General features: G+C 31.4%; 1 protein-coding gene and 1 long non-coding RNA gene across 3 annotated transcripts; one reads left to right on the plus strand and one right to left on the minus strand.

Annotated features, from left to right (window-relative positions):
* Window positions 1-8637: 8637 nt before the first annotated feature.
* LOC145561936 (uncharacterized) lies at window positions 8638-10541 on the minus strand. The gene is made up of 4 exons (XM_081622071.1): window positions 10010-10541; window positions 9662-9726; window positions 9248-9382; window positions 8638-9166 (listed from the first exon to the last, which is right to left on the minus strand). The coding sequence occupies exons 1-4, from the start codon at window positions 10424-10426 to the stop codon at window positions 9097-9099; spliced, it is 687 nt and encodes a 228-aa protein (XP_081478197.1). The 5' UTR covers window positions 10427-10541; the 3' UTR covers window positions 8638-9096.
* A 1389-nt stretch (window positions 10542-11930) lies between these two features.
* On the plus strand, window positions 11931-17301 carry LOC145561937 (uncharacterized). Of its 2 annotated transcripts, none has more exons than XR_014094237.1 (5): window positions 11931-12246; window positions 13911-14020; window positions 15562-15652; window positions 15875-16125; window positions 16957-17301. It is a non-coding gene; the product is annotated as an uncharacterized LOC145561937 (long non-coding RNA). The 2 variants fall into 2 exon arrangements; XR_014094238.1 differs by having other exon boundaries at window positions 15929-16125.
* The last annotated feature ends 40 nt before the right edge of the window (window positions 17302-17341 follow it).

Below are 17341 nucleotides of genomic sequence, written 5' to 3' on the forward strand. Positions count from 1 at the left end.
CATACAAAGTGCTCCCGAATACATGTAACAATCTATTCCTCGAAGAACGGATACTTTTGGCTAGATATTGCTACATCATGTGGTGGACTAAATGCTTCAGGAGTTAGCCTGGGCATTGTACAAAATATTGTACATCATACCATTAATTTTTGTCTGCCTTAAATTGCTCTTCATATGTGGTTTATTTATACAGAGTACTTTAAAAGTTTAAAGTAATGAAATTTCCTTTCTTACCCCCGACACCAAAATTGCGGACCTCACCCTCATCTATTAATCACCCAACAACTACTAAAATTGTACTACTATAAAGTTAAAGAAAGAGATAGTTTGTGTATCATTCTCGTTAAGCTTCTTGATGGATTTTGGTTTACTAATTTTAAAAACAAATTTTACATCAGTAATTAGGACCACGGATGAATTAAACGGTAAAAAAAATTTAAATTTTAGAAAGGCATTAATTAAGAATGATACAAGGTGTTAACATCATGGTTGATCAACACTTTTTGTCATCATTTAGTAAAGATACAAAACTTAGTTCTCGTCAAAAGATGCCAAGTGATGCACGCAAGTAAATAATACCTGTAATGAAAATTGCTGCTCCTCATTCAATTAATTGTTTTGTTTGCATGGACCATATAATTATTATGTTATCAACAAATGGGTTGTACAAGTATAATGCAACAGGTGAGCAGGGGGGGGAAGCTTCAGTCTGTCAACGAAGAAAATGCAACTCCAATCAGAATATTTGGTTGAAAGAAAAAAAATTAAAAGTGTATCCTTAAATTTTGTGAGGATGTCTATATTAACATGTACTGTGCCTATCAAAAAAAAAAAAAACATGTATTGTCTACATGATTCGTATAATGAACTATATCTACAAGGATCACCATTTAGGAAAAAATAAGTGCGAATGTACCGTGTATATAAAAAATTAGAAAATGAGATACGGAGTAGATGGATAAAGTCTATGATGACTAGTTAGTTATTGGAGAGAAACCCGATCTATTGATAACATTTTTGTTTGTAGGACCGAGCTAAAATACCTATAGTCGAGCTAAAACATGTGTAATACGGAGTAACTTAGGGCCTATTCACTTCAGCTTAATTTCAGTTCAGTTCAGCTCCAATCAGTTCAGTATAGTTCAGTTCAGCTCCTAATTTCCTTCTCTCATAAAATATTCATTTCATTTCAGTTCAACTCAATTCAATAAATGTGAACAAGCCCTTAACGTCTTAAACAAAGTTAAAAAAAATGAATGTAAAACATAGGAGCAGAACAGAAGGTGGTCAGTGGTGCAGGCTTGTGTTATTCAGATGAAGGAATGAAAGATGTCATCTTTGGCTGAAATTAAGCTACTCTACTCTACTCCACTTGAGAAATGCTGCAACCCTGACAGTGTTGTACTACTTGCGCTTGATCCAAGATTTAAGACACTGGGATACTAACTGCTTCCTCAGTCCTAGTCAATTTGAGGTGGTTAAAATCACGAATGCATGCACGATTGTTCACCAATACTAAACAGGGTAAATTGTACTCTCGCGACGTCACTCTTTAATAAGTGCTCATGAACACTCGTTAGAAATATTGTGTAAAAGATATGACTTTATCGCATACTTCTGTTCTAATTAAATAAGTAATGGACCGAAAGTATTATTACTTTAATTTTCGGAACTCCCTTTATTTACCCGCGATTTAATCAGATATAAAAAAATAAAAATAAAAATAAAAAAAGTTTTAATATATATATCAGATACAAAAATCAATTAAATTGGAAATTAACCCAAAAACTGAATAAAAGGGTATACAGAGTAAAAAAAGGGTTTTGGGATCTCCTGGATTCGTTCGTTCTTAAGTTGTCACCTTGGAAGCAGCTTCCAATACAGTAGCAAGTACGTACTACGGAGTATATAATATTAATATACATCCAACACATAAGTTACATACGAAGTAACATAATTTTGGACTGGTGGGAAAAATATTACAGTAAGTACTGTAATGAAATAAAAGCCATTGCATGGTCCATGGATTTTAATCATATGATGTTTACAACTTCGAAAGCATAACGTTGGCAAGCACCAAGAGAATGACAAAATATAATGATGGTTCTGTAAATTTATTACCAAGTACGTATGCATGTTTTATTGTGCGATGAAATTCATACTAGTTGCCAAGCACATTATGGTACATTTGATGATTAATTAAGTTCTATAAAGAATAATACTACTCCGTATCATATTTAAAATATGTTAATTTAAAATTATTTAAAAGCACGGTGATATTATTGAGATAATTTTTATGTGTCATAACGTTAATTGAAGAAATCATTATAAAGTCACATAAAAACATATTCCCTATTATTGTATCAAGTACTCACAAATCTGTCGATAATAGCTACGAGTATATGTTTATTATAGGATAGAATTTACTACTGTATTTTGTATAGTAAAACATACCATTATTATTTAATAGAATAATAAGCTCAATATGTATTTACCATGCATTCATCCATGTTGAGGGACCCCGAAGCTAGGCTTGGTTGGTATATAAGGTCATTTATATTTATATGTGTTGGATTTATAGAAGATGATCTTGGTATGTCCACGTCGACAATTTTAGTATCTACAAGTAAGTAGCGAGGCAGTAAAATTAGAATGTGGGGCTACATTTTGGACAAGTTTTAATTTCCACTAAACAAAAAGAATGATAAATTTTATGTTTGTTTTAATTTGGGGGTTTCAATTTTACATAATTTTTAGCCAAATTAATCAAACCCGCCAAATCAGAAGATGCTATTGATTCAGTTTCAACGTCAAACCCCTAATTAATAACACCTTCCATCCTCTGACATTTTCCTTTCTAAGTACCAAGATAAGTATTTTTCATTTTGGATACCCTTAAGTGCAAGGCATTACATATTTCTAGAGAATCAAACTATAAGATTCCACTCTTCCAAACATTCAGACACACATTTTAAACACATAGATATGTATACATGAAAAATAGAATCTTATTGAGTGTCCAAAATTTTTATAATTTAATTTTTTTTAGTTTCAAATGTGCATAACTTATGGCCTAATATGAGTATAAGCTACTACCCTGTTAAGTTTAGTGTGATTATATACTACATTTGTATGCAATGATTTTACATTTGATGTAATTACCATTTTTTAATTAGTTTGCCCAACAAAAAATAAATAAAAAATCGGTCAGTGAAAATTAAGTACAATGGTAGTCATTTTAAGGATGACTATAGTAGAATTTCCAAAATTTGTAAGGTTGCATAACGAAGCTGGAGGAAGTAGTGGACATCAACTGCTAAATTAGACCCTTAAAAATCCATAATAGTGTAATATGGAGTATTTGTTTAAGATACTATTATCAAATATTCCCGGATCACGAGAATACAAACCAATGAATTTTCTTGCTAAGGAATCTGTAATCCTAGTACTACTATTCAAAATTTCAACTAGCCCTAAATTAAGAGTATATACTAATGTGAATTAATGAACAAATTAAAGTTAAAATAGACTGAGTAGTATCCACTTGTTTAATCAATGCAAAAACATAGATTAAATTAGGTCAACTTCTCCAATTAATCGGGTAAAATCTGCTGAATCAGACATATTAATTAACCCATAGATAGATGACTTAATTAATACTTAATTGAAGTTATGCAGATTTTGGATGATGTATGTAGTAGCCGCTATTTTATTGGTTTATGTTGATGATATATACTTGTCCTTTATAGGGCATGTTTCTATCTCCTTGTTTTGGGCTAGGTTTTGGATCTTCCTAACTCCCTTTATTTGATCTTTTGTTTTTGGAATTTTATTTTTGTTTTTTTATTCTTTGACATTTGAAGTTGATAACTCATAAACCAACTAATCAAAGGTTAGTACTAAGTTAATAAATAATTATGGTGTACGATGACAATGTTAAAAATAAAGAATTATTAAGGTACGTAATACTCATTTTTAACATGCACATGCATGACCTTACTACTACTCCGTACTATTTATACGTATACAAAATGCCTTTATTTATTTTTAAAATAACTTCTCACTAATCACGTACTATTTAACGAAAATTGTAACACAATTAGTGATAAGAAAAAACAATAGTACTAGAAGCTAAGGATGGATACTAGCTTAGTCATACTACTAGCACCGGAAGTGTCACAAATATTTGTAAGTAAATGTATCATACTATCATGTATGACCATATAGCTAGGTAGTAGTGTTGTACGTGTACTATAAATTTGAAAGATGCTTGTAATTTGATACCATCATAACATAACAACAATATGGATAATAAAGGTAGAATGCACAAACATTGAAACACAGTTTGTATTTTAGTTACATTTGGGTAAAGTCTACTAGTCTAGTATGAAAAATAAATGTAAGATGTGACTAATCCATTTTAATGGCAACTACTCGTACTTGTTATCTGAGAGTTGATGTAAGTTTTAATGTCTCATAATTAGTTAGAGTCAGATAAACTACCTAAATATTGTTCTACAATTGACACAAAAACACTTAAAGTCATACATATTATTACAGAGTGTGTTGCATTATATCCACTTAATTTTTATTTCACTGCTCTAAAGTTATTTGAACTTTTCTTTCCTATACTAGAAAATCTATACTTTGCTAAATTTAAACTTGTATTAGATGTACATTGAACTTAAATAAGCCTTAATTTTAAATCTTTGACTCATGCGTGCCTTTTTTTTTTTTTTTTTTTTTTTTTTTTTTTTTGAGATAAACTTTTTCTAATTCCCCCCCCCCCCTCCCCCTCTTTTTTGAGCTAAACTTTTTCTAAATTTTTTTCCCCAAATCTTTAAAAGTAATCGAGAATAAGATGAATATAATAGAGTCTTAGTTTATATCATACAGAGTATGAAAGAACGTAACACCTGACAAAGTCAAACACAGCTCTATAATGAATGTCATTAGGACATATTTATATATTTTTTATATATCCAATTATAAGGAGAAGATATTTATTAATATCATTTTTCAATGATAAAGTAATGGGAATAATTGAGGGGAAGGAGATATACAATTATTCAACCATATTCAATTTTAAAATTTGTACCCAAAAAAAAAGGGAAAAAAAAAAACAAAAAACAACAAAGAGTTTTAATGATTAGAAAAACAAGAGAGCTTAACAGTGCCAAAAAAGGTGGACAGTGTTGCCTGCAGGGAAGTAAAAGTAGCAACCCACATCCACATGCATCAATGCATCATCATTATGAAGTATGACAAACTTCATTCGCTGAGACTCAACATAATTTTATACGAGTATTTATTAAATTTGGAATAAATTAAATACAGTTTTTCTTAAACAATTTCTAAATCAAGCCACCTTTTCTGTAGTATATATAGAATTCCACCCCCCTGCCAACACCAATCCTTTGCGCATATTCCTTCTAACAGAAAATCTTCATTATCATAAATCATCATCACCATTTTCTTTTCTTGTATATATTTTAATTAAATTACTGAAGTGCTTTTCCAAATTTCTTTTTTAATACTCCTACATATATCTTATATTCAAATTTCTTCAATTTGAAATATAAACTCATACATGTTAGATCAATTTTAGCTAAATCTTTTAGACTATAAAAATGGAAGAAAGCGAGTAATTGATCTTAGTTTGTATAAGGTGTGAGTTCAAATGCTTTTGAGGCATTTAGCACGATTGTATTAATAACAAATTGTTTATGCTAAACACGTACGGAGTACATCTTAACAAATACGGAGTATTAAAAGAAAATCCACCTAAATGCAATAATAATACATGCATGTTCACATACAAATTCTAGTTGTAAAATCCAAAAATACACATAAAATTTGAAAATCTTAATCATAACTATCCCTTATTTCGAACCTACATATAGTATTAACCCAAGATAAGTGGTAATGTGTTGTTTTAGTGTTTATTTAAAAAAAAAAAATAAAAAAAAAAAATAAAGGTTGTTTGGGTGTGAATTAATTTGTTAATCCCAAGAGACAAAGTTAGAGAATCTGAGGCATGTGCCTCATCCTGAATTGTCCAAGTATGAAGATGAATTGCAATGATAACTACGGAGTATGTTGCTGCCAATTTACACACCCTACCCTTCCTCTTTCTACCCCCCAAAAGTGGGCTCCACCCACTCTTTCTCTTTCTCTTTATTTTCTCAATTCTTTGATCTTGCATAATTTTATTTTATTTTTTTTTAGTTTTTGGACCACTTCCATGTCCATATGACTATATGAGCTCTAACCACCTTCCAAAGTGTAACTATTTAATACACCTTCATCACTGGTGATCCCATATCAATAACAAAAAAACAGTTTATGGTTATAGAGTAAGGAAAAAAAAGGAAACAGAGTGTATGAGAATGACTATTCATTTAAAAGAAAGGTCATCCAAATAAAATTTCGTATACCATACGCTTTAAAATTAGGGTTATGAATAAGATTATAATTTATCGATATTAGTCATTGTTTCTCGACATTAGTAATGTATGTATCAATGTTCCTGTAACAAACGGATATATTACCCTAGTACATTAGCTCTGCATATAAGAATTTCTATGCAAAATTTAACGTAAAGCAAGGCTTAATAATCATTGCATTTATTTATAAGCTCATACTAAATGGATGAGCAGTCAAAGTCGTCCTCTCTAGCTACTTAATTTCTGATACCTTTGTAACATTCATACCATTGTGGATGAGGATTTGGTTCGATTTACATTGCTTCACATAACCTTCTCATTATAGATGATGATGTATTGTCATCAACGCGTCACTCAAAATAGGTTTTTTTTTTTTTTTTTTTCCTTCCATATCAAACAATATAACAAATGTATAGTACCTTTGTTTTACTAAGGGTCTGTTCTATTCAGCTTAATTTCAGTTCAGTTCTTAATTTCCTTCTCTCATAAACAATTCGGTTCAGCTCAACTCAGTTCAACTCCAATTAGTTCACTTCAGTAAATCAGAACAGGCCATAAGCTATATCTCCATTAATGTAGCAACAATAAAAGTGAACTATTGGGACAATCCATCAATTGAAGTTATTTAACTTTGAAAAGAATAGAGAAAATTATAAATAAATAAAAATTATCAAGAAAACACGAAATAAATTTATTTAATCACTAGTTTTTGGCCCAGGCAATGCACGGATTTATAAAGATTTATTAATAATAATAATAAATTGAAATAGAGTTAATTGAAATTAAATGAGTAACAATTTTTTTTTCAAATTTGAATTTATTAATTATCATTTAAATTCTTATGTGTTGTATATTATATATATAAATAAAATTTATCAAAGAATTTATTAATAGAATTTTTTTAAGAAATTATATAAATAGCATTTTAGAGGGAAATTTTTTTACAAAATTGTGCCAGGTGTCCCCTTTGGAGATTACTTTATTATATAGTAAGTATAGATAGAGTAAAAACAATTCGAGCAAAATTTACAAATACAAATGAAATGAAAAACGACTAGTTTTTTTTTTTTTTTTTTTGAATAGAAAACGACTAGAATATAAATAAACGTAATTAGTAATACAAAATTGTACTAAAGTACTCCGTAGTTCATTGTACAAAAAAATTAAAAGGAGAGATAAAGAATGAAGGTCCAAAAATTGAAATAAAAAGAATCAATCAAAGTCATCTTTTATAACTTTGATTTAGGAAGACCATGAATGTTTGCACACACACACGGAAATAGTGACATAATTACATAAAGGAAGAGAAAATAAACAGGAGAAAAAAGCAACTTTTATACGGAGTAGTCTAATTGATTCTCACACTTTACCTTTTTTATCTATTATTGGTAAACTGGCACATCCTTTTCACATATTCACCACACTTTCCGTGTGATGCTTGGACCTCAATCATCTGCCCCTCCTCTGATTCAGAATCACAATTTTTCACACTTTTTTTTACCCCTCTTTTTTTTTTTCCTTCTTCTGTAGTACTCCGTATATAAATTCAAAGCCCCTTTTTTCATCTTGTATAAAAAAGGATATAACTAATCAATCATCATACAAAATATTCCAAAACAATTTTGTCATCGCCAGCTCCTCAAATAATACATTTCGAATAATAGTAATAATATACTTGTACATATATTCACATAATCACATACATTATTTTGTTTAATCAACCATGGCAATGGAAGTCTCTGAATCACATGCGACTCCATCGTATAATTTAGATTAGATTCCTAATCTTGTCAACGTGTCCGTAACTTACACGCCAAGACGACCATCAATTACTCTTAATTATTCACACTTCTACAGTACACCCCAATTTCTCATAATTGTATTTTCTTAACTATAATGAAAAAAAAAATACAGAGTAAAATAATAAAATAGAATAGGCAAGAAAAAGACGGGTAAAGAAAACAACAAAAAACCGCATATTCCCAAAATAGATTCTCTCTGCAAATATTATGCGAGGAAGTTGCGGGGAAGAAAAAAAAATAAAGATAATCAATGAATGCAACCATCCATCAGCATTCAGCACTGACTGCATTTGATCGTACAGATTTTAACAGAAAATCAATCAGACATTAGACACCCCCCAATTTTGGAGGCCGGAAAATAACAAAATTTAATTTTCACAACCACAAAAAAATTTAAATTAAATTTTTTTTACTGTAATTTATTAGACTGAAAAAATGGTAAGGGAGGTTCTTTTCTTTTGTACTTGAAATCAACTGACTTCTCTGAAAGAGTAATAGATACTACTATTACTGAAGATACAAAAGGAGACAGAATGTACAACCCCACTAGTACTACTACCCACTACTTTCTTCTTCTTCTAGCGAATGTATTCTTCTTCAATTTCCCATCAACAAAAAATAATTCTACTAAAAATTAATTTTAAAGATAAACTAACTGCTAATAATTAACAGTAGAATTACTGAATTTCTTTTTTTTTTTTTTTTTTGTTGGGTTGAGAAATTAGATCAATTACTAAAAGAAAGAAAAAGCTAAAATTAAAAATTTACTTAGCAATTTTCAGCGGCTAATTGTGGAAGAATTCAGTAATTCATTCATGATCATCATCACTATTCACCAGTTTCTTTGTTCATGGCTTTATTTGAACCCAATCGTAACGACCTTTTAATGGTAGGTCCTTTGCTATGTCGAAATTGTACCTGAAAAAACGACGCGTTTTGTTCAGATTTCAGAATTTTGAAAATTATTGACTTAAGGAAATAATGGATGCTCTGGCTTACTTATCGCTGAAGCGTTTCTGGATATCGTTCTCGGCAGCAGCAAAGAATTCTTCGATTTCTGAATCAGACGGCATCCTGATCTGAGCCGTTGATTTCGTCACCTGAGAATCCTGGCCGTCTGATTTTGTAGCTTCTCTGAGAGTTGACATGGCGAGTTAGGAGAGAGAAAAAAAAGAAGAAAAATAACAAAAAGAGGAGAGAGGGAGAATATAAAGGCCAGACGTTTTAAATTAAATTTAAAGATGAATTAAAAGATCACTCGTTTTGAATTTCAAATTTTCCGGTACATTGTATATAAAACGTATGATGAACTTATATCACATGAAATTTAATTAAATTTTGAAAAAACTAAATAAAATTGAATGAAATATAACAGTTTTATTGTAAGAGAATCTTTTACAGAATTTCTCTCACCTAAGTTCTGTTCTATGGCACTCTTCCTCCTTTTGCTTTGACGACGTCTCAGCTGCACTTTCAACCTGTTCATCATCAAATTTGCAATTAATCAAAATTTTCAAAATAATTTCCACCGACTTATTTGAAAAAATAAAAGAAATAAAAAAAATAAAAAAAAAAACGACAAGCATTTATACAGAATACAGAGACAGCACTAAAAACCAGAATTGAAGAATTAATTATTTGCTGCTGCTGCTGCTATAATATTTTTGGAAGTTGAAAAAATTCTCAACATCCTTGCACAAATTCAGAGAAATAATGATAATAATATCGAATAAATTAATTTCTGATGATAAATTAAATTACCTCTGGATCTGCTGTACTATTTCCCAAACAATCATCATCTTTAACAACTTCTTCTGCTTCGCTTGAACTCAATTGATCATAATTGCTTGAGCAACAAGACGGCGGAAAATCCGACCTAGCCGTCGTAATCACCTCGCTACTCGAGCAATTCGCAACCTCTTCTTCATCAACAACCGCCGCAACTTCCGACGATGTCGTTTTCTCCCGCGCCGACAAATTCTTCCGCCGATTCCTTAGCTGAGGAATATTATACGACGATTTGGAAACCTTCTTGATCTTCTTCGCCGGAGATGAAGTAGTAGTAGTAGTATTAGCTGTTGCCGCCGCCATAGCTAGGGCAGCTCGAGCTCTGGTTCGAACTCCGACGACGGCAATTTCGCCGACTACACCTTTACATTTCCCCAAATATCTCCCCATAATTTTCTCTGAACCAAATTCTCTCTCTCCTGTTTGTTATCCTTTCGTCAAACTGTGAAAGAGAGAGATGGGAAGAAGTGTTTGGTTTTTGTAGAGAGAGAAAGAGAAAGGGATTCCGTATCAACGGTTCAGATTTTGGGGTTATAAAAATGAAAGTGGTCCAAAACGCCGTTACGGTAACGGGGGGGGGGGGGGGAATTGACGGCGCCGTTGTGCAAATGGGATTAGGCCAAATATGGTATTAGCTAATCAGAATATGCCACGTACGGTTGTTGAAATGACCGGTGATAGTCGGTTAAAAAGTGTGGTAATAAACAAAGGAAAACGGGGAAACCTTTCCGTTACAATCGTGTGGTTATGATCACTTCCTAATTTTTTCTTGTTTGGTAAAGAATTGGTCTTAAACGTAATTTCTGTGGAATTTTTATTTCGGTTGCTTTGACATTTTTGCCCTTGATGAATTTTTTAAAATTTGTCTCCTCTATATGTTTTTCTTTTTTCCGGGGCTCCTCAATAAGTTTTAGTTTTACTCAATTTAACTTTTACATTCTCAGAAAAATTCTTATGTGGCTAACCATATAATATGATCGAGATTACTCGGTTAGGAGTTGTATAATCAGGGTTATGGAGTATTTGATTTAAGGTTAATCAATTAGTCTAGGGTTATCAGATCAGTGTTTGGGTGTGTGCTTGCCATATGAAGTGACTGGTCACGCCCAAAAAAAAAACCTTACAAGTTAAAATATGTTGTGTTTTATTTTATGGAGGTTGTTGTATGTGATTAAAAAAAAAAATTATAAAAGAAAGAGATACAAAAATGTAGTAAAGCGTATCGAGGAAGAAGAAGCTACATTAATTAAAAAGGCATACTCCGTAATTAAAAAGAAGGTATAACTACAGATTGCATGTTCCTCAAGTTACAAGTGGTTTTGCTACTACACTTTTCCACTACAAACAGTAATCGGTTGGTAGTTATCATTAATGTAATAGTATTATTTTGATAGGTGTCATTAATGGATTGTTAGTTACTCCCTCCGTCCCTTAATTACATTTTTGCTTTTCTTTTTGGGTGTTTCAAAAATACATTCCTACTTTCTCTTTATAGTAAGTGAATTTTATCAAATATCCCCAAATTATCCCTAAATAGTTGTGATGTGACATTACTTTAATTATTATTTTTCTATTTTGTAATTAATGGTTGTATAGAAACCATAATTTTCTCACTCATATTTTCTGAATCCATGTGCAACACTATAATTGAATATGATTGGTCCTTTTATTTTTTATAAACAAATGTGATTGGTCTTTTTTTCTTTTCAAAAGATTGATGACATGTGCTTCATTTAATATCATTCTATCTTTGTTTTATTCAAATACATCAATAAATGTCTTGTAATTCCCATTATACTTTCTAATCATGGGTTTTAAGGTTACTCCAATTTCCTTAATTTCCGTGTAAATCTTTACCCCTTTCTATAAATATGAGCAACAAAACTACTGTTGCTTATGAACAGTACTCGGGGTACTGTAGCTTAGGAACAGAGAATTTCCAGTTTTGGCCCTGCAATTAAGTTCTCTGGTGTTTTGGATTTCCCAGTTTTCCTCTCATCCTCTTATTTTGCTTTTCCCTTTTTGATTCATGTTGTTTTGATTCAATCCTCTAATATCTCCTCTCCTTTTGATTCACACTCTCTCATCTGAACTTGAATTGTATCGCCTTTTTTGTGTTTGAATTTAGAGGAAAACAACTGATTTTCTGAATTTATTCCTGTCGATCAAACACTCATGTTGGCTCTCTGGAGGAGATCGAGAAGATGGAGGTACGACAACAAGTTCTTTTTGGCCTTTTTATTAATTTTTTTTGCTTACAAATGATCACTGTGGTGTTCATCAATGGTAACAATTTGATTTCGGACAAATTTCTCTGTTTGAAGAATTTGATTTTGGTCATCTCATTGATGAATTTTATTTCGGACATCTCAATTTGATTTGATTTTGGCCTTATAAAGTGATTGTTACCAATTTCATCTTTGCTTACAATTCTTAGTTTCCTTCATTGATTGTTTTCGGACATCTCCCTTTGATTTTGATTTATTTTTCTATAAGTCTAAAAAATTGATTATTTTCCTTCTAATTTCTCTGTTTTTATTTTTTCCCTTTCTGTTTATTTTTTGGTTGAGATGTTATTCTTGTTTTGGATTAATGTAATTATTGTGATTTTGTAGTGTTATGTTGCGATTTAAATTCTGGAATAAGTAAATTATTGTTTTGCAAGATCTTGAATTCTTGCAGTCACCCAACTGGTATCTATGGTCCTGAAGGTTGATTTTACTCGTACAATATATTTGTTCTTTTGTCTAATGATTCTAAATGAACTTTGATTAATTGTAACTGATCTGTAGAAGAAAATTTTATAGTTTATTCCGGAGTATATTAGTCAGTTGCTATTGAATCAGCTTCTCGAGTAGGCCTACAAATTCACCAATTATAATTTATTCCGGAGTATATTAGCAGCTGCTATTGAATTAGCTTCTCGAGTAGGCCTACGAATTCGCCAATTATAAGTTGGGCGCTTTAACCATTCACTTTTTCCTTTGATGATAGCTTGCAGCTGCTTATTTCTGGATTTTTTTCTTTAGAAGTGAGCTTTACTTTCCTTCTCAACTAGAATTTGGATAAAATTTAAAAAGAATGAGTAGATAAACATTGATTATGACTGTTATGAGTAGTTGATTTCAATTGCTGTCATTCTTTTCTTTGAGGTAGTTAATTCGCATGTACTAATAAACTGTACATTTTATTTCCTAAATCAAAGATTGATAGAGGATGAGACTGAGAAAGTCAAAGGCTTTTCAGCAGAGACAACAACATCTATTAGAGAAAGACTTATGATCTTGGGATATCTAGCGAATGAAGAAGATCTCAGTTTGAGACTCTGAATGTAGTGGAGTCATAAAAAAGAGCTACTTAATGCATACAATGAGAAATCTGTTCTGTCAAGCCCTAAGCACGAGTTTTACTCGGCAAGAAAATTTCATGTTTTCATAACTATAATCTGAGCATTTATATCATATGCTATGAAAAATATGGTTTTCTAATCACTACAAGTCGTTGGTGGTAGAAGCAAAGTTTAGGAAAAGGGCGTATGTTGTAATCTTTCTTCAATCTCAATTAATTATTCTGGTTCATACTTATATAAGTTACTCCTGAATTTAAAAAGTTATTTATTAAAGTATTTGTGAATTCAGTCTTTTAGTTGTATGCTTACTACTTTTTTGGCATCTTTCTGCTATCACAATGAGATGTTAGTCCCTTAAGACAAGGATTGATAGATGTTTGCATTTCCTTCAGTGAATTCTGCTGAATAAGGATTTGTCACCATGAAAATTGAAAATCTTTTCCCTCCTTTTTTTTTGACAGCTTGACGCTTCTTTTGTCTTTCTAAACTTATTGGTTAACTATTCTCTCTGTCTGTAATATGCAGGAAAGATAGGAGCTCATAACATCTGAGCTTGTCATGCAACTTCTATATATATTAAATGAGGAATAGTGGCTGCTTAAAATAGATTAAAGCTCACAAAAACGTTATATCAGGTAGCTTTCCTCACATTTTTTGTAGCTTTTCTCAAAAACCTTGAAATAATTGTAGTTTTACATTACACTGATATTAGAGGGATATGGTGATTATCAGTGACTACTTGCAAAAAAAATCAAATTTGTGTTTTTCCTATGTCTTTTCATTGTAATATTATGTTGGACTATGAAATGAGAGTGATTGCCAGAGACTATTGATCACTAGGCTCTTTGTTCTTTCATTCGTGTGTCAATTTAAGGGTTCTCAAGATATCAGGTATTACCATTGCAAATTTGCAATGAAGGTTAGAAGGGTGCTCAATTTTATTTTATTATTTGTAAAAATTTTACCAAACAAATTAGTGATTGAATCTCCTAATTACTCGGCATAATTTTAATTTATCAAGCCTTGGAATCATCTCAGTAGTAATTTATTTGTCTTTCTAATTGTGTTTCTAATTTAAAAATATTTATTGGTTAATATTGCCTATGTTACTCGGACTAGGGTACCCATGGCCGACACAGGTATGTGTTCAAGTGTCCGACTCAACTATTTTTTGAAAATTTTCTATGATTTCTTGTATAATTGAAACTAACACATTTGAAAATGATCCTAGGATTAATTATGACTCATTTGAGGCTCAGTTCTTAGTGTCCATTGGAGTTCATCGATTTAGTGGTTTTGAATAGGTATTTAATGGACATAAAAGAGATTTTCGTGAAGTTTGATGAATATATATCTATATTACTTGACTTGAATATTTGGTTTTTGAAATTGGGTGGTCATTCTCTTCTTCCCAAATGTTTCATATTAAGCTATATGATGGTGCACCTGATTGCTATGGTTGATTTGTCATGAAGCAGCTTGTAGCCACTGTCACTTTAGATAAAGTATTGATTAGGCTTGCTGGCTTTTTTACAAAGTACCATGTGGTTATTTGGTGAATTAGTGAGTTAATTTACTGAATTAGTGAGTTAGTTATTGATTTATTTACTCATACCAGTTCTCTAATTTGCTTTCAGTTTCTGGGCTGTTTAAGATAATGAAGAAACTGTTTGTTACCTACATTCCCCAATTTCATGTCAAATAATCTTTTTTATTTTTGTCATTTTTTCCCCTTTCTTTTAATTAGTATGCGTTAATCTTTGAAGTTAGATTCTTAAATTGTAGGATTATTGATTTGTTATCTGGGTCATAGTAATTGAGGCTAGACAGAAGGGTGTTAAGGAAAATACTTTAAATTAAGAGATGGGATTTCATTGTCCTAAACTTCAGTAGCATCTTAAATCAGAATTGGAGAATATAACACACCATTTTTGGGTCAATCACTGTAATTTAGGTGGTTCTTTGAGTAATATAAATTTGAAAAATTTGTACATAAACGACATAATGACAGCAAACTTGTGGGATTGTTTGTATTACAACGTGTAGCTAGGTTTCTAAATTTTATTTCATCGAGAATCATATGAAGCAATATTACTTCTAATAGTCATGCATCTTGCTGGTTGTTCTATGTGTTGGTTATGACTTAGTGATCAATTTCTGCCATTTGCAATTTCAGATTCTTTCTTAGATCGAACAAAGTCATGCAGATTGCTTTAGGTCGTTCTGCTTCTGATGAGATTAAATCTGGTCTTCATAAAATTTCAAAGGTAATGATCTGCTTATTATTTGTCAATTACATTTCTTAGTCAACTTTTGATCTTGTTTCATTTCTTCTTTGTTTGCTTCCTGTTTTTGCATTTTTTGCGTGGAGAGACCGGTCTTTTCTTTACAGACATGTCAGAGGAAGAGATCAAAAAGTATGCATGAGAAATTGTTCTTAAGTTGTCTCTGTCATTGTTTATTACTTTCGCATTTCATGTATCTATTAGGGCAATGTTGAGGGGACAAGCTGATTTTCTTTCCCTTTTTTCGGGTGATAAAAGACTGTCTGAAGATGGCCTGGAACTCTTGCTTCAATGTTTGCATTGTGTAGTAATTGAAAGTAGCTTAGTACATGGCTTTCTAAAGTTATTGTGTCAATGCTCCTCTAAATGTTGCTATCTGTGGCTTCATCTGCAAAATATTTGAAGAGTTTGAAGTTTTTGATTTTGCAAGGACGGGATGTCTCGGTACCGAGAAGGTTAGTTTTTATATTGTATAAAGTGACTGTTTCTCAGTCTTAAGATTATTCTGCCAGGACTGCCACATTGCTAAGTTATGTATATGCAAATGATATTATTTTCTTGTTTAGAGAGAAAAAGAATATTTTTAAGGCTAAAAAACTTATGTGCATCATTCATCATTTATCCTTAAGCTTGGTGGTGTGCCTAAGCAGTGGAGTCTGTCCTCACTGGTCGAAACATTTACTTGCAAACAAGTACATAATTGGTACCTCTTGCTTTACTAATTATTGGTTATGCCTCCCTTGTAGCTCTCTTCAATGCTGATGGTGTCTTGAACTTAAGTTGATTCTTTAATTGCCTATTTTATATGCTCCAATTTCTTCTTGTTGATATATGTTCACCAGAAACTTTCCTCATCAGTTCTTAATTTTCATTTTGTGTTTAAATTTTTAATTATTTGTATGATTCTAAGATAGATGATTTTCATTAATTTGAGACATGAATGCAGCAACTTGCATTTTCTCATGGAGAATTTTATTAGACTTGTTAGATCATACCCAAATTTAGGTTATCTACCTATTCCCTGTCAGCTGTGGGAACTTAGCTACTTGATGGTATTATCTTTGTCAATATGCTTGTTGGAAACTAGAAAGTGAATTAGTAATCTCGCAGCAAGAAACTTACTGAACTGAATGTAGGGGAGGAAATTCATACATCAAATCTTTGTTATGCTTCCTTTATTTTTTTAAGTTTAAAATATGTAGCTTATTTTGTGCTATTTTCTCGCTTCACTATACACCGCTTTAGGTCTTGTGATACCGAATACTTACTGGTTGATTTGTTGTTAGCTTCTAGCCTAAGACGATGAAAATAACGTCAGAGCATTGCACATATGGGGAAAAACAAGAACGTAACTAGGGCAAATAAACAGATTCAGCTAGAGAAGACTTGGTAAAAGTTGTAGCTAGAAACAGAAGGGGCGTGACAAAGCAATGCTGCGACAGAGAACTGAACCCAAGAGATCTATTGTAAAATCTTCGAGGCTGCTTGATGTGTTTAGTTTATTGCAGGCTTACTTGTACCTTTTTCTTACATGTGATGTGTTCTTTACCTTTTGTTACATTTTTCTTCACATTCTGTAAAATTTATTCTTAGAGTTTCTTCGCTAAATTTTCTTAGTATTATTTCACGAAGTTATGACTAGCTATTGTTATAGTTACAAACTTACAAATT

This window comes from Chenopodium album, chromosome 10 (genome assembly GCF_948465745.1).
Source record: "Chenopodium album chromosome 10, dcCheAlbu1.1, whole genome shotgun sequence".
In the NCBI taxonomy this organism is placed as follows: domain Eukaryota; kingdom Viridiplantae; phylum Streptophyta; class Magnoliopsida; order Caryophyllales; family Amaranthaceae; genus Chenopodium; species Chenopodium album.

Bases quoted from the DNA above. Each gene is read 5' to 3' on its own strand.
- LOC145561936 (XM_081622071.1), bottom strand. From the start codon at position 10,426: ATGGGGAGATATTTGGGGAAATGTAAAGGTGTAGTCGGCGAAATTGCC. The intron at 9,727-10,009 runs GTAATTTAATTT...GATGATGAACAG, and splicing joins ATAGTACAGCAGATCCAGAG to GTTGAAAGTGCAGCTGAGAC. The intron at 9,167-9,247 runs GTAAGCCAGAGC...TCGTTTTTTCAG, and splicing joins CAGAAACGCTTCAGCGATAA to GTACAATTTCGACATAGCAA.